Source organism: Podarcis filfolensis (assembly GCF_964270895.1).
Source record: "Podarcis filfolensis genome assembly, chromosome: 13".
Classification (NCBI taxonomy): domain Eukaryota; kingdom Metazoa; phylum Chordata; class Lepidosauria; order Squamata; family Lacertidae; genus Podarcis; species Podarcis filfolensis.
This window is the reverse complement of record NC_139615.1, coordinates 27,736,224-27,756,900: the sequence shown is the minus strand read 5'-3', so window position 1 is coordinate 27,756,900 and position 20,677 is coordinate 27,736,224. Positions and strand designations below refer to the sequence as shown.

General features: G+C 48.3%; 1 protein-coding gene across 2 annotated transcripts; it reads left to right on the top strand.

Annotated features, from left to right (window-relative positions):
• Nucleotides 1-667: 667 nt before the first annotated feature.
• On the top strand, nucleotides 668-18,348 carry LRRC3C (leucine rich repeat containing 3C). Of its 2 annotated transcripts, none has more exons than XM_083583562.1 (2): nucleotides 668-1,544; nucleotides 13,810-18,348. In XM_083583562.1, exon 2 carries the CDS (start codon nucleotides 13,917-13,919, stop codon nucleotides 14,697-14,699), a length of 783 nt encoding a protein of 260 aa, XP_083439688.1. In that variant the 5' UTR covers nucleotides 668-1,544; nucleotides 13,810-13,916; the 3' UTR covers nucleotides 14,700-18,348. The 2 variants fall into 2 exon arrangements, with proteins under 2 accessions (XP_083439688.1, XP_083439689.1); XM_083583563.1 differs by lacking the exon at nucleotides 668-1,544 and adding an exon at nucleotides 9,095-9,159.
• Nucleotides 18,349-20,677: the final 2,329 nt, after the last annotated feature.

Sequence of the window (20,677 nt, the reverse complement as noted above, 5' to 3'; positions counted from 1 at the left end):
ACTGGAAGATGAGCCCAAGATGGTTCCCAGAGGTGTACTTAGTTTCAAGGTAGCTTCAAGGAAACAAGATATGCCGTCTGAGTCCAGGACCTGTCAAAATGGCAAGCTGCAGAAAGCGGCTATTTTTAAATGCTGCGGGGATCCGAGTGCTCATTTTGGTTTGGGATCTATCTGCTGGATCCCACTCCCACATACTGTACCGCTTCAAGGCAATTTGGGGAGGGGGAGGTTAACAGTTTCTGCAGTTAGGCCCTAAAACTGAAGGTTTGTGGGTGAATTGGGTGTGATCTCCTGTCCACAAGAGTCCCACTTTCAGTTGGGCAGCTTCCTAGAGACCAACTATTCAGGCCCCACGTCCAAATGTCAGCCTCCCCACCTGTCTTTCTGGTAGTATTTTGGTTGGCTTTTCTCTTCACACATTCAAACCATCTTTGCATCACTAAAGGGCGACTTGTGGCTCGTTTGGTCATTTATGGTGGGCAATCCCAATAAAGGCATGCTTTAGGAACATCGGGTGCTGCCTTATCCCACTGGTCCATCTATCTCAGTGTTGTCTACACGGGCAGGCAGCAGCTCTGCGCGGGGTGTGTGTGTTACAGGAAGGGGGTCTTCCCTAGCCCTACCGGCAGATGCTGCTCATTGAACCAGGGGAATTCTGCAAGCAAAGCAGAGGCAAGCCAGGATCCCTTTTCAGCACGGAGTTTCCCAAGCGGTTCGCTTTGCTTGTTAACTTAGTAGGGTTTGTGTCTCCGCTTGGGATATCAGTAGAAACGGGAAGATGGGGAAGAAATAGCCAATAACTAGCAGGGAGCGTCTTTGCTTGCCTCCCAACTTGGAACAACAAACATTCCAGGTTGCACAGAGCTCTGTGTGTGTATGCACACTCCTCTTTCCAGGCGGGGTTTTCAATCCCCAAAGGAGAGCTATCATTCTCAGCGACGAAGCGGGGAACCCACCCTCGCCCTCGCCGGCTCAAACGCACAGTGGCGCGCAGGGAAACGAGCAGGCAGGCGCACGCACTCGCACATTACAAAGACCAGGGCGGGCATCGAGCCCCTGATCGGTGACTTCCCTCCCTCTCACCCCCCTTAATTCATTTTTGCCTGCGATTTCTTCCCAGCTAGCCAGAGGCTGCTCTAGGTGCCCAAGGTGCACCCGCGCCCGCCCGCCCGCCCGCGCGCGCACCCAACCCACTCACACGCCCGTTCCTGGCTCGCACGCGTGGCGGCAAGAAGCTGGCAAACTTCACGCGTCCTGCCCTGGCGTGATGGGAGCTCTTGCGCGCGAGAGAGGTCGGGGTCGTCTCCTGCTTCGGATTCGGAGGCAAGCTCCGGAGCCTGCTGCGGATTAACGGGATAAAAGAGAGCGAGCAAGAGGAGAAGGGAGAGGAGCCGAGCGGGGAAAGCCGCAATGCCTGTTGCTTGGAAGGGGATCGTGGCGGATTCGGTCGGCTCCCCCCGCGGCTCGCCTTTCCCGCTTCCCCCCTCGGGCTGCGGGGCTCCGGAGGGCAGCTACGGCCAGCGGCGGGAGGCGAGCGGCGGAAGGTGAGCCGGATCCCAGCCCTCCACCCCCCCCCGGGTTAGAAGCGGGAGGAAGGCGAGCGCGGGAAGCGGGGCGGGAGAGCTCAGCCATGGCTCCTCCGGCGAGAAGGGCGAAGCGGGAGCGAGATCCGGAGACCCGCGCGGAGGAGGAGGAGCGGAGTTGCAGGGAGAGATGGTGTGCTGCAACTTTGCCTGCATCGTGGAAAGTTGTCTCTGGTTTCATTCCCCCCTTGCCATGCAAAATCTTTATATATTAATTTTTTTAAGAGAGAAGGCAAACGTGCACCATATGCATGCTTACTCAGAAGTAAGCCCCGTTGTATGCAGCGGGGCTTACTCCCAGTCAAAAGTGTGTGCGGTTAAGATTGCAGCCTTGCTGAAGCCTGGTTACACCTCTTCCGCTTCGGCGTTCGTGCGGGAGAGAGGAACGGGGATTGCAAATTTAAAACGGGCTTGCAAATTCGGTTGCAAAGGTCTTTTCCAAACCGAAAGCCTGGGGGGTGATAATAAAAATAATAGCTGGGTTTTCAGAAGGGGCGGGGAAGGGGTGTGTGTGGTGGCCCCGCCACCCCCCCCCCGGCTCCCAGGTAAGGCGGTCGGTTGCATTGCCCAAGGTGCATGGTTAGACATGCATCCGACAGCTCACTTTATTTTGGCTCCCAGGCACGACGCAGAATCCTGTTCTGTACTCAGCTGAAGCTTGGTTCTCCCGTTCTGCCTGGGTGGGTTGTGCATGTGTGTGTACGTGTATATACGCGTGAGTGTGTAAGAGAGAGAGAGGGAGAAATGAAAGACCCTTTTCTTTAGGTGTGAAGCCGCTGATTTGGTGCCCTCTCGTGGCTCTCGGTATCATACCATTATATCGTGTATATCTGTATATAAAACCATGGAAAATATATATTAAAAAAGCAAGAGGTTGCAATTCCTTAAGCACAAGTTTTAAAAGGTGAGGAAATAAGGACGTTGGTCCTGGGGGAGAAACTTAGCCTGCGTGTAAAAACCACTGGGATCATCTTGAATGTAAATCTATGCAGCAACTGGATCTAGACAATGCCATTTTTCATGGTGGATTTTAGTACTTGAAACCTCTCTGCATCCTTTTCAAGAAGAATTTTGGAAATGGCATTTTTCATGCTTCAGTTTCAGTTCCACTTAACAAACGAAGAATGAATTAGTTTCTTTCCTAGCTGGTTTCTTAGTACATATATCTTACTTCAGATCTTACAGTAGTAGATATTTCCTCTGGCTCTGCATCAAGATCCCCCTCTCTCTCTCTCTCTCTCTCTCTCTCTCACACACACACACACACACACTTTCTTTAAAAATCAAGGAAACAGCAGAAAATGAACAACCCTGAAATTATTGCTAAATTCCCCCTGGAAAAAAATAATGGTTTTTATCTGCCTCCAGAGCTTGATTGCAGCTTAGTATGATAGATTTTGTACAATCACATGGTGCAACTCTGATTCAGATTTTGGCCACGCTCATCTGCCAAAAAAAAATTAAAAAAATCCCCTCTTCACTGTTAATGTGCTGCTTTGCAAGGATGGGCCTTCACAGGTTGCATATAGTCATATAAGATAGTATTATTCTAGGTTTGCTTTGAAAGCACACATGCAGACAGACCTCTTTCTCCCTTTTCTGGAAAATGAATAGGAATTTACGGCTGCTGATTATGCCTGTCTTTAAGAGAGTGTGTGGTGGCAGCAGCCACAGCAGCAAACAGAAAAAAGGGGTGTGCACAATACTGTTCCGTTCTGGAGAACCAAAATGTGCAGTTAAGGTGTTGTCTGAAGTTAGGGTTTTCCTTTAATTTTAAAAAATGGCAGAGGTGTGCAATCTGCAGCGGTAAGATGCCTGTAAATACTGGTGTGCCCTGGGGGAATAAAGGCATTCCTTAGATGGGCTTTTGGGACTGCATACCTTTGCTGGGAAAATAACATGCACGTCACAATTCCTGCATGATGCTTGTAGAGGTGGCTCAAGTTATTTTGCTGCCTGAGGCAAAGGACAAGATGGCTTCCTCCCATTCCAAGTTCAGAAAATGATTCGGCTGGTTGTTGAATCTTGCTACTGGCCATGGGGTAGTCTGGGGTGCATGACTGGCCTGGTTGGCAGCACACACAGAACCCAAATGAAGCTGAAGATTCAGGGCAGGCAAAATTAAAGTGCTTCTTCCCACAGTGCGGGAGAGTTCTGTTGCGTTCAAGTCTTGGGGGCTTTCCATAGGCAACTGGTTGGCCACTGTGAGAAGAGAGTGCCAAGAGTGCTGAACTAGATCGGCCTTTGGTCTGATCCAGCAGGGCTCCAAGAAGAGGAGGGCTCCAGCATGCAGAGGAGGAACAATGGGGAGGGGTGAGGCCTGATACTGCTGCCCGCCAGCAGCTGCCGCCTGAGGCAGTTACCTCACTCTGCCTAATGGCAGGGCCAACCTTGCAGGTACAATGTGTTTTTGTGTGTGTGTTTGCACCTTATACAAAGGACACTCCATGGTGACCTTAGGCATCCTATTAAGGCCACATCTACACCGTACAGCAGAGGGTGTTCCGCAAAGAATCCCGGGAACTGTAGTTGACCCCTCACAGAGCTACGATTTCCAACACCCTTGAAAGGCTACAGTTCCCAGGATTACGTGTGAGACAGCCGTGCGCTTTAAACACACGGTGTAGATATAACCTAAGTTACCCAATGCTCATTCAGTAGTCAAAGCTGCCATGCTATACCAGCTTTACCTGGGAGTAAGCCCCATTTAATTCAATGGGACTTAACTCCTAAGTACACATACATAAAGTCGTGCTGTAATTAACTTCCAAGATGGAAGTTCTGAACTTTTCAGTACAGTTAATTATTTGTTTGTTCATTCTAAACATATTTTTGTCCATTAATTTAAGGCGACAATTCTCAAGAGTGACTCGCAACAGTCTGGAGCAAAGACTGAGATCATGCAGAATAGTAAAACCTGAGTAAAGTGATTTTTTTAGAACAACAGATGCACTGCTAGAAACCATCAGGATTGAAATAATCTTGGGAGTTGTGCTAGGAAGTCTGGCTGAATGCACAATTATTTACCTGCTGTCAAAAGGATATCAAATTTGGCACCTTTAAACCACTGAGCCTAGGACTTGCTGATCAGAAGGTCGGTGGTTCAAATCTCCACGACAGGGTGAGCTCCCGTTGCTTGGTCCCTGCTCCTGCCAACCTAGCAGTTCGAAAGCATGCCAAAGTGCAAGTAGATAAATAGGTACCGCTCCAGCGGGAAGGTAAACGGCGTTTCCGTGCACTGCTCTGGTTCGCCAGAAGCGGCTTAGTCATGCTGGCCACATGACCTGGAAGCTGTACGCAGCTCCCTCGGCCAATAAAGCGAGATGAGTGCTGCAACCCCAGAGTCAGCCACGACTGGACCTAATGGTCAGGGGTCCCTTTACCTTTACCTTTACCTTTAAGCCTGCCTTGCAGAGCGATTCCATGTGTGCAGTTGCCCCAGTGGAGAAGGCCTTCTAGTTCAGGGCCGGCCCTATCGCTAGGCAGAGGAAGGCAGCAGAACCTGGGGGGCAGGGAACAGTAGCAAGGCTTTGTGGGCTCAGGCCTATGCGTGCTACATGGCCTTATCCCAGTGCCATTAGCTAGCCTACTGCCCTCAGGAGCAATGGACGACACTGTTCTGCTAGCATTGAAGTACAATGTGACCTCTGACTCATCACAAGCCATCAGATGAGGAGGTTCCATACAAGCCTGCCCTTGCTATTGTGAGAATAGGCTGATCGCATGCCACTCTACAGTCCCAATTTAAGCAGGACACCCCGGAATTACAGAAGACCATCTTGGCTTCTGTACTGGATCCCAAAATGTCCAGGGTTTTTTTTCGGTTCGGCTCTCTGGTGCAAGTCAGCTGGCTCACACCAAAGCACCGTAACGAAATAACGAACGAACAATTGCTCAAGAGAGCTCAGGTCGGGGGAAAATAGGAGCGTCCTGATTTTGGTCTGTGGGATGTTGATCTGAAACCTTGCCTACAAGTCTTGCCCACAGGTATAGGCAAGGCTGTATATCTGGAGACTGGTACCATTTCCTAGACAGAAACCCACCTTAATGGCTGAGGCTGCATCCTTGTGACTTCATTCCTCGTTCTGTTCCAAAGCAGTGCAACTCGGTACTTTTGAATCTTTAATTGGCCGATCTGTTGCCAGCAGGGCTTTCCCAACCCTCTTCGCTCTCTTAGGGAAAGCAACTCGTCATTTGCAGAGCCTGGAAACACTCAGTGAATCCCTTTCACCATTTAATGGGATTGCCTTCCTGGCAAAAGACCCATTTGCTTGAAAGGGAGGGAAAGACCCAAACATCTTTGCTTGGCTCGCTTCATGGAAATCTGGACCAAATTACCTTCATAAAACACACAGGCTCAAGACCTTTTATAGCTCCTCAGAGCCGGAGGACCGTTTTCAGAAAACCCACCAGGCATAATTGGCTTTTTGAATATTGATCCTAGATTTGGAAAGACTATCCTTCCACTGATAGCAGAGTTTATGATCACAGCAAGAACGGCATGTTCTATTTGGAGAGAGAGAAATTGTTTCCTAAGTATAATAATTTTCTTCCTTTCCCTCTTTTTTTTTTTTAAAAAAAAGAACAACCCCACATACTTTTAACCTCTATGAATGCAAAGTACAGCACAGAAATATCTGAGACAATGCCTGTCAAAGCCTTGGAAAGGTTACAACATCTAGGGGTTCTTTAATTTAGAGCAATGTTTCCCAAACTTGGGTCTCCAGCTGGTTTTTGGACTACAACTCCCATCATCCCTAGCTAGCAAGACCAGTGGTCAGGGGTGATGGGAATTGTAGTCCGAAAACAGCTGGAGACCCAAGTTTGGGAAACAATGGTTTTAGAGAAAAGGGAGATAAGAGTCGATATGATAAGAGTAAAATTATGTGGAGAAAATGGACAGAGACAAGTTTTTCTCCCTCATAGTGCTAGAACTTGTGGCCACCCAATGAAGCTGAATGCTGGAAGACGAAAGAAAATACTTCTTTTTCACATAGTGCAGAGTTAAACTGTGGCATTCCCTCCCACAAGAGGTAGTGACGGCCACCAGTTTAGATGGCTTTAAAAGATCAGACAAATTCATGGAGGAGACGGCTGCCGATGGCTACTAGGCATCACAGAGCAAGTTCTCCAGAACTTTCCTTCAGGTTGCTTATTAAGCAAAACAGTGCATGGGGTGGGGTGGGGATACATGGAGAGAAAGTGAAATGTAGGCATGGTGTTGGAAGCCCAAAATATGTAGCTTATAACAATCTTAAAGTGGAGTGCAGGAGGCGCTAGGCAGCTTTGCAGTGCGATCCCATTCCACTTTGAGGCCACCTTAGCCATGCTGTTGACACTGCAGTCCAAACCTGCAGGTGACTTCTTCTGGCCGTGTCATGTAGCTGTAGAACATCAAGCCACTCTGGAAGCCCACAGGCCAATGGCCATAGCGTGGAACAAACATTCCCCAACACCATCTTCTGGGAGTGGCCACCCATGAAGAACCTGAATTGCTATAATAAAGTACAGTGGTACCTCGGGTTACATATGCTTCAGGTTACATACGCTTCAGGTTACAGACTCCGCTAACCCAGAAATAGTACCTCGGGTTAAGAACTTTGCTTCAGGGTGAGAACAGAAATTGTGCTCCGGTGGTGTGGCAGCAGCAGGAGGCCCCATTAGTTAAAGTGGTGCTTCAGGGTAAGAACAGTTTCAGGTTAAGAACGGACCTCTGGTACGAATTAAGTACTTAACTCGAGGTACCACTGTACCTTTTAAACTTAATCCTGACCTAGAGTAAGGTTACCAGATTTTTTTCAATGAATCCGGGGACACTTTTCAACTTCAATGGATTTTATATGGGGACTGATTTGTAAATCCAGAGACTGTCCCCGGGAAACAGGGACATCTGGTAACCTTAACCTAGAAAGATACCATGGTCAAGGGTACTGAGAGCTACAGAGAGATCCGAGAGGCCTAACTGCCCTGATACATTCTCCGGCATATGCCATCCACCTGGGTAGCCAAGGGACAGAACCCAGACTGGAAAGGACCCAAGCCATCAGTATCATCCCAAACTCCTTGAAAGTTGAGAGGCTGCTTAGAAACTGGACCATAGTTGTCCATGGTCAAATGGCTTCTTGGTGAAATTTGACTTCTCTACGACTGGGCTCACTACTGCCCCCTTGAGGCAGACAGGAACAACTCCCTTGATGTGGAGCATTGTATACATTAAGAGCAATGGCTGGGGGGGCGGGGTGCAAGCTTGCTCTCCAGCTGCAACTTGGCTGCTGTACCCATTCTGAAGCACTTCCATTTGGGTCCCGGTAGTTATGTGAGATGAGTATGGAAGAAGTTCTGCATTAGGAGGCAGCTCCACATCAGATATGCCTTGCGGTGTTTCCACCCTGAGCATGGTGCCAAGCCATTGCATAATCCTTGCAGGGCGAAAGCTGATGTTGACATGTGGGCACAAAAGGGCTTATCTGATGCCAGCATGTCTGAAGCCTTCTCGTAGTAGGTTTCCTTTCTCGGCTAGTCCCCTCCTCCCCGACGTCTTTCCCTCCCCAGTTGCAGTCTATTTTTAAATGACAACACTGGGTGGAGAACATTATTGCAGAACTTCACACTGGTGACCTCAGCTTGCTGACACCACGTGGGCACACTGCTGGCGGCTGACACTGGCACGCTTTTGTAGTGACTTGGCTGGCACCAAAGGACATTGAGTTCAGGGTGCTGTTTGCCTGTGACCTGTGGGGTCAGTGCCAGCCCACACATGAGGCAAGGTGAGGCAGCTGCCTCAGGCAGGAGGATCCACAGGGGCAGCAGATCTGGCCTCTGAGGAACACATTGCCTGCTGCTGCTGCCGCCACCACCACGGTAACAGCAATAGCTCCTTGGAAGCCAGACCTGCCACCTGGATGCCCATATTTTAACTGGAGAAATGTTGGAGGGTATGGAATAGGATGTCCCTATTTGCATCGGAGAAATGTTGAAGGGTATGCACCTCCTCAGTAGCTCTCCCAATGCTGCCTCTATGGTAGCCTCTTGACAAAAAGAGGTCTCCTGGTCTCCCACCCTTGTTCCCAATATAGTCTGCCTCAGCGCCAGTCCTGCCTATGGCCTTCTATCTGAGAGATGGCTAGAAATGATTTGCTCCCAATTTCTCATAGCCAAAAGGAGCAGGCAGCTCTTCCATTGAGCGGGTAATCTCAGGTCATCTGCTGGGATTGGAAGGGGTTCCTTGTAGATATTATTGTGGACATTCCCATTTCTCCTAGCAGTGGGAGTGTCCAGCGGTGCTGACCAGGTTTGGTTCCCTTTAGGAGGCAGTCACTGTAGGGTTAATGGGGCTTTGTAATACAGTTGTACCTTGGAAGTCGAACGGGATCCGTTCCGGAAGTCCTTTCGACTTCCAAAATGTCTGGAAACCAAGGTGCGGCTTCTGATTGGCTGCAGGAAGGTCCTGCATCCAATCGGAACCCGTGTTGTACATTCAGGTTCCAAAGAACGTCCACAAACCAGAACACTCACTTCTGGGTTTGCGGTGTTTGGGAGCCAAAAGGTTCCACTCGCAAGGTGTCCGGGATCCAAGGTGCGACTGTATTTCATTTTATTTACATGCATGCAGATAGGTGGAGGCCATGCCAAACACAGTCAAAGTCCGTGGCTCCCACAGCAGGTTTCCACAGAGATGCAGCCACTATCCCCAAATGCTGTTAGCTAACAGCAGGGGGAAAAGGAACGCAGGTCGTTTTTGTGGTCTAAACCACAGAGCCTAGGGCTTGCCGATTGGAAGGTCGGCAGTTTGAATCTCCGCGATGGGGTGAGCTCCCGTTGCTCGGTCCCAGCTCCTGCCAACCTAGCAGTTCGAAAGCACGTCAAGTGCAACTAGATAAATAGGTACCACTCCGGCGGGAAGGTAAACGGCATTTCCATGCGCTGCTCTGGTTTGCCAGAAGCGGCTCAGTCATGCTGGCCACATGACCCAGAAGCTTTCTGCGGACAAACGCCGGCTCCCTCGGCCTATAGAGCGAGATGAGCGCGCAACCCCAGAGTCGTCTGCGACTGGACCTAACAGTCAGGGGTACCTTTACCTTTTAACAGCAGGGGAAGATTGGTAAGGCCTTGTGCAAGGTCAAAATTTGATACGCCCCAGCCGCTGCACCGCTAAGCGAGGTGCCAGGCTTTGGGAAGGAGGCACCAGGCTCTGGCCGCATCTTAGAGCCCCCCTGTCTTCTTCCCAAAGCCGAGCAATCGCTAACAAGGCTTTGGGAAGGAGGCAGGAAGGCATCCTCTTGGCGCCCTGTGTGGGGGAACTGGTTGCAGTGCCCCAAACCTGCCTCTGCTCACAGAGCCCAAACTCAGCTCTCTATTTCTTTTCCCTCTTTAGTCTCACTCAAACGGCGGTCTTTCTTCACACTACTGGATTACATTTTAATCCTATTTGGGAAGGGGAAGTCTGACCCGTTCTCTAATTGGTTTTTCATATACAGAGTGGCGCTATATCAGGAAGCAGTTGTCTGACTGTTAGTTCTTATGCAGACGCCTTAAAATGCAGCTTCCCTTAATAGAAGGAGACGTCTGTCTGTCTGGAGCCTGGCCAGCAGATCTGACCAGCTTTAGGTAATCCTTCTGGCCCTGCCCAGATCCCCAATCTCACAGCAATGTTGTCATGCTCGCCTCACCTGGCTGGTGAGAAGTTCTGGGGACGTAGCAATCACCTGGGTTCACCAGTTACCTCCAGCAAAAGGTTACAGGGAGTTTATGGTATTTGTAGTATTTGAGTTTCCTTACAAATAGACAGGTCAGACACAGGTAGAGGTGTAGCTTTAATTCTCCAAAGTCCACTGTGCTCACCTCAGGACCACCAAGGGAACAGCCTGTAACCCAACATGCTTTCTGAGGCAACTCAACTTTCAATGTACGTTGTGTGTACGTAGCCCCTGTCTGTCTACCATTCGCTGAAAAACAGAATGCAGCAGCTAGACTGGTGACTGGGAGTGGGCGCCAAGACGACAACACCGGTCCTCAAAGATTTACATTGGCTTCCTGTACATTTCCGAGCACAGTTAAAGTGTTGGGGCTGACCTTTAAAGCCCTAAACTGCCTCGGTCCTGTATACCTGAAGGAGTGTCTCCACCCCCATCATTCAGCCCAGACACTGAGGTCCAGCTCCGAGGGCCTTCTGGCAATTCCCTCACTGCAAGAAGTGAGGCTACAGAGAACCATGCAGAGGGCCTTCTTGGTAGTGATGCCCGCCCTGTGGAACGCCCTCCCATCAGACATCAAGGAAATAAACAACTATCGGACTTTTAGAAGACATCTGAAGGCAGGCCAGTTTAGGGAAGTTTTTAATGTTTGATGTTTTATTGTGTTTTTAATATTCTGTTGGGAGCTGCCCAGAGTGGCTGGGGAAACCCAGCCAGATGGTCGGGGTATAAATAAATTATTATTATTATTATTATTATTATTATTATTATTATTATTTATTTCTGACACAGACACCTTGATGATCTCATGCCCAGCTGAGGGAGTGGCAAACTCCAAAACAGCTTTCTCCTTCCAGGACTGTTTCTGGCCATTTTCTAGTTATTGTGGGCAGCTGTGTGCTGGATTTTTTTTTTTTAATAACACAATTGCTGCTCATGGGGGCACATTGTATAAAGTATCACCCTATAAGCCCATTGTTTATAACACAACTCCATGGTCCACGCCACTGTTGTGCTTATGCTCCTTATAAGTTCAGGTGTGACCCAGTTTAAATGTAACACCTAGACACATGAGACTTCAGACAAGTTTTGTTTTTTTTAAAACCCCAGCATGAACAGTGCCACATTGAAATTGGACCTGAGAACTTGGCACACCCCCAACATTTTTTTAAAGAAATGCAAGGATCTTAATCGCAAAAGGAAGTTCAAGCAGCAATGAATTGTGCCTATGTGTGTGTTGTTGTTTTTTAAGGAAAAATGCTTATTGACCACAAGTGTATATGAATGCAAGTCTCTTGCAAGATCAGGGAGGCTAAATTCCACACCAGAGTGTCAGATTCCACCACTTAGCAGATGACAAGCAGTGCTCTCGCTGTTGATGATCCAGAAACAGTGGCTCAGATGACTAGGTGAGGAAATGAGAAAGTGACACAAGCCAGCAATTGATGCACCGGAGCAGGGAGTGCTCTAAAGATCTCTGGCCTCAATATGGCGGACTTCCTATTCAGTTCTGAGCCCAGTTTAAAGTGCTGGCCTTTAAAGCCCTAAATGGTGTGGGACCTTGTGGGAATACCTCCTCACCTCCCAGCCTGCCCGTGCCTTGAGATCTTCAGCAGAAGCTGTCCTCTAATTTCAGCTTTGAAGGTGGCCATGTGTCCTACCTCTCAGAAGACAATACTCTATTTGAAGGGGCGGTCAGAGGAGAGTCTGGCCTCAACTAGAGCCAGGGCTTTTTTGGCTGTGGCTCCGATCTGGTGGAACGCTCTGTCACAAGAGACTAGGGCCCTGTAGGACTTGACATCTTTCTGCAGGGCCTGCAAGACAGAGCTGTTCCACCAGGCCTTTGGTCAGGGCACAGCCTGACTCCCTCCTTTGGCAATCTTCACAGAATCTCTAGCCCAATGGTTGCCATCAATTTGATTTGAATTAATTTTATAATGAATGATTTTAGAATGTTCTACTATTTTATTGTTGTTAGCCACCGTGAGCCCGGCTTCGGCTGGGGAGGGCGGGATATAAATAACATTTATATTATTATTATTATTATTATTATTATTATTATTATTATTATTATTGTTATTATTTACCCTTCTGAGGTAAAATGACGCACGTTGGGGGCAAAAAAGTACTCCACACTATGCGTAGTTAAGCCGTGGAATTTGCTCCCACCGAAGGCAGTGGTGGTCACCAAGTGTGATGGAGGACAAGGCTCTCCAACTGCTGCTAGACACGATAGCTACGCTCTTCCTCCTTGGCTGGAGGCAGTGTGTTTCTGAATACCGATTGCTGGAAACCACAGGACAGGAGAGTGTTCTTGCACTTTGCACTCAGGTTCCTGTTTGTGGGCTTTCCACAGGCATTTGGTTGGTCACTGAGAGAACAGGATGCAGAACTAGGTAGATCATTGTTCTGGCCCAGCAGTCTCTTGCCATGTCCTATGAGAACTGCAGTTCAGTGAAGGTGCTCTGGTAACTTCAGATCTTTAGCCTTGCTTCCAGAATTGTAGCTCTCAGGTTTCCTTCAGGACTGGTAATGACGGATATCTTGTCTGCAGTGGAGATACACCCCAGAGTGTGTGTGTGTGTGTGTGTGTGTGTGTGTGTAAACACACACTATTGAAAAATAAGAAGTGCTGTATTTTTCTGTTTATAAGACTAGGTTTTTTTAACCAAAAAATAAGGTTTAAAATTGGGGCTCGTTTTATACACGGGTAATGCTGAGGGGGTGTTTTCTTAATTTGGAGTCCCCCAAAAGAGGACTTATATATGGGGGCGTCTTATACACGGAAAAATACGGTATATAATTACCGTATAAGAGCACTGGGTAAAATAAGACTTGAGAAGAAGAAAAATAAAATAACACCATTGTAAAAAACCAAAACAAAAAACCTTATAAACATCGCATGATTATTATTGCAGTTCACCTAATCTTAACCTTTATGCAGTGTTGATAAAAATAAATTCTAAATGCTGTTAGACTAAAGCTCCCATCATCCCTGACCTTCGGCCGTGCTGGCTGGGGCTGATGGGAGTTGGGGTCCAGCAGGGGCTTGGACTAGATGACCCCTGGGGTCCCTTCCAACTCTACAATTCTGTGAATATCTGGAGGGCCACAGCTTGCTCATTTGGGGCAAACTCTGCCATTTTCATATACTGTAACGCTGGTGGGCACCCATGTGAAAAAAACCAGGACTACATGTAGTTGTACCTTGGATCCCAAACGCCTTGGTACTTGGACATTTTGGCTCCCGAATGCCGCAAACCCAGAAGTGACTGTTCCGGTTTGCGAACGTTCTTTGGAACCCTAACGTCCAACGAGGCTTCCGTGGCTTCTGATTGGCTGCAGGATCTTCCTGCAGCCAATCAGAAGCTGTGTTTGGGTTTCCAAATGTTTTGGTAGTCGAACGGACTTCCAGAACGGATTCCGTTCGACTTCCAAGGTACCACTGTACTTTGTTTTGGTGGTGGTGGTGTTTCATTGTGATGACGAAACGTTGCCTCAGCTCCAGTGTTGCCCTTGCTCTGTCTTTTCAGTTAGTGATCCCCGAGCCGCAGCCTCGGAGGCTCTCCCAGAGGCAAAGGACGCCCACCAAGCGACTGATGACCGAGCGGCTTCACCGTGGCTCCCCAGATGCCCCGCCATGCCTTTTTTGGACTGGCTCCTCTACCACTCGGTTGCCATGTGGCTGCTCCTCCAGAGTTTTGTCCTGATAGCCTTTTGCTTCCACTCCGCCACCACCTTCCCCAAGGGCTGCTACCCTTCTACGGAGGACGGCTTCAAAACCTTCCGCTGCAGCAAGGCCCAGCTCACCGTTATCCCCAGGGATATACCCAACGACACCAACAAATTGTACCTGGATTACAACCACATTTCTTTCCTGCCTAACGACGCCTTTCAGAACCTGCCCCTTCTGGTGGAACTCGACTTGTCGCACAACGCCATCAGCCGCGTGGAGGTCGGGGCCTTCCGGGGATTGTCAGAAAGCCTACACGCTCTGGACCTGTCCTCAAACAAGCTGGTGTCTGTCAACAAGGATGTCTTCAGTGCGCTGAAAGCCAAAGCCAACCTCTCCAGCAACCCTTGGCTTTGCGACTGCACCCTCCAGCAGCTCGTCGAGAGGGTGGAGCTGGTGGCCGGCACCTCCGACGGGATCATCTGCGACGCCTCGGCCCGGAAGGAGCACATCGGCAAGCCCTTTCTGCAACTGGTCGGGGACATAGACTTTTGCAACATCTACAAGAAGACCACAGATATTGCCATGCTGGTCACCATGTTCGGCTGGTTCGCCATGGTGATCTCGTACTTGATCTACTACGTCCGGCAGAACCAAGAAGACGCCCGGAGGCACCTAGAATATCTCAAGTCCTTGCCCAGCAAGCAGAAGAAGTCGGAAGAGTCGTCTACGATTAGCACTGTGGTGTGACCAAAAACGAAACCCTCCCTCTGCCCCGCATCCTCAAGAAAATCGTAAGCAGATAAAAGAGATTCTACATCTCCTTCATGTGGATCATGTCCACTAGATGCTGGAATGCACAATGGCTGAAGAGACTGTTACTAAACAAACAAAGAAAACGACTTGGGGAGGCAGGGCCTTGCTTATACAGAAGGCCTCCCTTAGAGTTTCTTTTCGAGCAATGAGCAACAAAAATCATGTCAAGGTTGAATTACTCGGCACACTTCAAGGCAGGGGTTAGTGCCAGGTTGAATCAACTACTTCTCAGCCCTGCCGTAGAGACTCCATCATACACACACTTTGCAAAAAACCCCACCTCTTTCTCTCATGATATAGAGTACCAAAAACCTGGAGAACTGCATCCTGGGATATATTCCCATCATGCAATGCTCCAGAAGGATTGGGAGTGAGACTTAGGCGAAGCTCAAGCTTAGTGGAGTTCTGTAGGTGTGCTGTTAAGATCCTGCACACGTTTGCCCAGAAGTAAGTGCCACTGGGTTCAGTGCTGTTTACTCCTCAGTAAGTGTGCGCCAGACTTTAGAGGGTATTTCAAGGCCTGAAGTACGAAAGCACCCCCCGCAAAGCAGCTCTGAACAATATACAGTAATTACCAAGTGCTGGGAGGCGTTTTGAGCCTGTTATTAATGTGCAAGATTAGAGGGGATGAAATGAATTGCAGCATCCCCTTAATGCTGAATGTTCTCTTTGAACGCACATTAATAGCACCACCAGTTCCCCTGTCAGATGCTTCTTATTGGGATTTCCCCCCACCCCCTTTAATCATTTTCTTCTTTGCAGGAATCCATTAAAACATTCAGCATGGAGTGGGGGGGGGGGAGAATCAATGTTTTGAACTTTTAAGCCATTCTCTCACAGTTCTTGCTGCTGTTAAGATTATTTCTCTGGCCTGCCGGGAGATGGAAAAATCTTAACTAGCTCAAGTCATGCAATTCGGGGGTGGGGGTGGGGGCAAGAATCGTACCCACACCAACTCTCAAGGAACACAAAGAAAACATGCACAATGAATGCCCTCAATCCAGGAGATGGCAGACCAGCAGAAGGCTGTGACGGCAAAGACACTGTTTAGCTCTCCAAGCTAAGCTGATTTTTTTTTTGCAGGGGCCTCTGAGGAGTAGCATATGGCTCACCTGCACGGATCGGCACCTTGCCGAGTGATGCCTGTCATCCACCTGTCCATCCCCCTCCTGTCAACTCCGCAGCAGCCTTTTCCGCACCTGCCATGTGATAGATTCACATCCAGGGAAACCTATTTCTACTGTGGATCGCATCCACTGGATTGAGGGGTAGTTGTGTTTACCCGTTTTCTCTTATAACTAGTGGCTGCATCATCACTATAGTCATCTAGGGACTCCAAAAAATTCCCATGATTCACAAGAGGTTCTGCCATTTTGATAAAATAATTTTAAAAAACGCACACCAAACAGAATAATTCCTAACTGGGAATCATCAACAAGTAGCTGAGAATATTTATTTTGGCACCTATAGGCAAAATGCCACATTACCAAGAAATGTATACTGTCTTATCAGCACCCCCCCCACCCAAAAAAACAGGGAACATTGCAATTTTCGTTTTGCTAAGTTTTATGTACTTAAGAATAATAATCTTAAAAACCGGAACGCATATCGTCACTGGTTTTCCAAACGGATCAACTTTTTTATATGTGCTGTAGCAATAGCTGGATATCCATTTTGCTGGAATGCTTCACGTTGAGCCATGGCAGTTATCAGAATGAAAATGCATATGGACTTATGGATCAATAGCATAAATACTTGGATCAGTAGTAAGGCACGAGATAATAGAAGACACATCTATAGACTAGAATCACGGGGTCATGTTCTTTGAGACTTTTTTTTTCCTTTCAAAAAACGAAAATAGTTTTAGGCTCAAATTTGACAAGAATTGACCTGGGCTCCAAAGGTTTATTGTACTGTTACCTTTCCATTTCTCAGAAACCAGAACTATGAACCCGGGAAAACAAAAGGGGGCGGGGGCGGGGGCGGGGAACAGTTCACATGTCTCCCTTTTGTTATTTCTTCACTCACAGAAGTTGCCTGCTTGTTGTGAACAACAGTGATAAAAATGGAGCACATGCTTTTTTTCCAACTCCACTCGTGGAACTCAATAGTTTTATTTATTTTGTCCAAGATCCTTATAACCTGCCCTTCCTCCAGTCTGGAAGCTCAGGGCAACTAACAGCCAATGAATTAAACCATTGTACAAAATTATGCCCGGGATTCTATAGCGAGTGTCATTGAAATGTGGCTTTGTTCATCGTTTTGCTGGTACGCTAAACCTGCCAGCTCCTTAACTCCTTGTTTTCATCAAGACCTCAGATCTCAGCTGCGTCACCTCCATGGTTTGTGGAGGTCTGAAATAATACCTTTACAGGGAGCGGAGATCCGCCAGTTCCCATATGGGGAGGACTGCTCCTGTGAGTGAAGAGAGCATCAAAAGGGGATTGCCTGCACTGGCCCCGGTCGATCGCGCAGGGCCAGTGGAAAGCATCATCCGATCTGATGTCTCCTGCTAGCCAATACTGCATCATCTTTTATACAACACCAATGTGCCACATCAAAGGGTTGTTTTGTCTGGACTATTCCAAACGCTGGAAGAAGTAAATTAAGGAGGACGTTAGGGAGGTATGCTGGGCTTGGGAGAGTTATTTCTACTCGCTCCAAACCTCGAGGGTGTTGAAAGAGCTGTGGGCAAGGGGGCACATCTGCGGCGCACCACTCCAGACTTCAGATGTGACCTGGATATCCACCTGTATTCCTCATGTGCCTACCTGGTTCCTGCTTGGGGGGGAATGACGCCCTGCCAGGTTTCTAGACCAGACGATAACTCTGTTCTGGCCCAAGCGCGGGCAAGACATAGAGATCACATCCACCTGCCATTCTCTCAAGTGCCCTTTATTGAGAGACATCCTCCTCCAGAGCTTTTCAGCCTGGTGTTCCAGGGCAGGCCTTTCTGTGTGTGGGGGGGACATTTATTATTATTATTTTTGCAAGTCCCACCTACTTTGTAGCAAAATACTCCCCTTGTTCTTCAAGAGGTCCCTCCTTCCGTTTCCTTTACCAATAAAAGCCGAAACGCCTTCTTTTATCAAGAGAGAGAACGCACTGCAATAGCCTACCATCAGACTTAAAAGGGGCAGCTGGTCACCGAATGTTTCTCGGCAGAGGACCCAGAAGTCAACTGACCTTCCACTGTGACCGTGCATTGAGGGAGCCCAAGAGGTGAGGAGGAAGACTCTAATGCGCACGCTCTCTCTTTCTCTGTTGATCAGCAGCCTTATACCTTGACCTCTTCAAACTCAGTACCTCTTCTCTACATTCCCAGTATGCAGTAGGACCCCCCTCCATCGTAGCGTCGGCAGCCGGCCGGAGCTGCCGTTGGGAAAACCAAAGCAGCCGTGGAAAAAGCTTATACACATGCGCACAAAGAAGAGAGGGGGAGAAAAGGAAGGAAGAAATACTCTGGTAATAAGTAAAAACTTTCCTGGTTGTTTTGTTGTTTTGTTTTGCCCCCCCTCCAAATGTTATTTATTTCAGTTTTCCCCCATGAAAAAAGGCAAATAAACAAAAATTCAACAGGCTACATTGGAAGATGCTTGGCTGCTTTATGTGTCCGCGTGTGTGTCTTTGAAAATGTGCTTTTCCACGCAAGGGTTGCACGGGGGATCTGTGCAGGGGTGGTTCAAGGCATTTGGGCAGAGCATGGGTTTTGCTTGCAGGAGACCACAGGTTCAATTCAGGTAGGGCTGGCAAAGCTCGAGTCAGATCCAGGTCAGCACTAAAGGAATAAGTCACTGATGCTGGTGATGTTAACTCTATTCAAGTAAACCAAAATACAGCTCAGGCCTAGTGGTCTCAGCAACCCTTCCCAGCAGGTCTTGCGCTACTCCTCTCCTGGGTTTTCCCCATGCAGTCTCAAACTGCACAACTAATCTCTGTTCTGTCCTTTTCATTTCTCTGCACGTTCTCAGAGACTAGCGGGGAAGGGAGCTGGTTGCAGCAGCAGGAGACTCCCTGGATTCTTCAGCCACCTCTTGACCCCACTCTTCTCTCCAGCCTCCACTTCAGTCTGAAAGTCTGTACTGCTCTCTGCCACAGACTCTTCCTGCTCACTAAACCCTGTTGTCCTTCTAGCTTCTGAAACCTCCCCCCCAGTCTTTTCCCTTTGACCACTCATCATCATCAACAACATCCTACCACCAATCCCCTGGCTCTGAGCCTTCTTCCCCTGAGGGTTCTCTAGGGAGTTCCTCAGCTGGTGCCTCTCTCCTGCATCCAGGCAGCCCATAACAATGTCCGAAACCCTGAAGAGCTGCCCTCTGTCAGTTTTTAGCCCAGGAAAAGGGAACTTGTCTCCCTCCAGAGAAGAAGAAGAGGAGGAGGAGGAGGAAGAACCACTATACCACACTGGCTCTCAGATGGTGCTGAAGCCCAACTCCTGTTCTCCCTGACCATTGGGCATTCTGGCAGGGGCTGGTGGGAGTTGGAGCCCTCCAACATTTGGAGGGTCACAAGTAAGCCATCCTGGGATAAATGCTGAGCTGGATAGGCTGAAGGTTTTACCTAGGGTCCTTCCAGATTGGCATTTTATGGGAGTATTCTGCAATGGGGTGTTAGGGGAAGGGTAGTATCAATGGCTGCTGGTACACAGCAACTCCACCGCAGCCCAGGTTGGGTGGAACGTGTCAGGGACCAAATATGGTTCCAGTCCCTGGCACTCTGGGGGAAATAACTGCTGGTCCACCACATCAGATAGTTTGAGGAGCACTGCTTTAATGCATTTCAACTCCAGGCCTGAGGTTTGAACTCCAGGCCTGATTTAGAGCCTTCGCACACCTCTCCCTTCAGCAGAAAAGGCTCCCTGTGCGACTTAATATACAATCAATTTAAAACAGGACAGTCCTTGCCTGCAAGCTGACAGCTCAAAAAGATATGTGACACACAAGGGGAAAGGAAGAGGTTGGGAAGTGGAAGAAAGCAAACTTGGGAACCAATTCTTAAAAGTTAAATGTTAGTCCTTCTCCTGACCAGCTGGAATGGAAGCACCTCGGGGACAGGAGGCATCTGATGGAGGTGATATTTCAGAAGAAGAGCTGCTTGGGTTGCTCCTGACAGAAATCTCCAGTCATCTCTGCAGAGGTTCAGTGCAACTCTTAGCCCATCTCACTTCCTCACGCAGTGATTCACAAGCACACTTCAGGTCAGAAGATTGCGCTGGCAATATTGTGTCTATCTGTGGACATTTCATGCTAATGTAATAGATTTCAAGCGGGAGATAGCTCAGTCGGTAGAGACCCTCCCATCTCAAGAGTTGTGGATTTGAGCCTGAATTATAGGGGCTTGGACTAGGTGACCCCTATGGTCCCTTCTAACTTTACAATTCTATGATTATAAATCAAGAAAGTGTGGACAAAAAAAAAGCATGCCAGTAGATTCTTGGTTCTTATCCCCACTTTGTTCCTTAAAGTAGTCTTCTTCAGACATTTTAAAGCCAGCTGCAACCTGCAATACAGAGACAAAAAAATTAATTTTTTACTGTATTACGCCAAAGTGTCTCAAAGTGACTTTACAAAAAAGAACAGAAACTTTAAAAAATATATAATAATAACTAGATGGAAAGTTGCAATAAAACAAGAGCCAAAAATGCTCGCCCATAATTACATATGAAAAGGACAAATCCTACCCACCCCACTGAAAGCTAAGCACAAAAATTGGCCACAGATGTAACTAATTACCCTCCAAAGTAAGGGCCGAGAGCTCAGATAAATGCCCATCGTTCTTCCCCATGGTCCTTCCCTCCCTGCTCTCCATCATTCTTTCCTCAACTTCCCAACAACAAAAATAATATAGTGGGAAATGCCCCACTAAACTCTGTCCTCAGCCAGCCCCTACCTGCTTCCCTAACTACAGTG

Excerpts from the sequence above, each read along its gene's own strand:
- LRRC3C (XM_083583562.1), top strand. The coding sequence starts at position 13,917 with ATGCCTTTTTTGGACTGGCTCCTCTACCACTCGGTTGCCATGTGGCTG.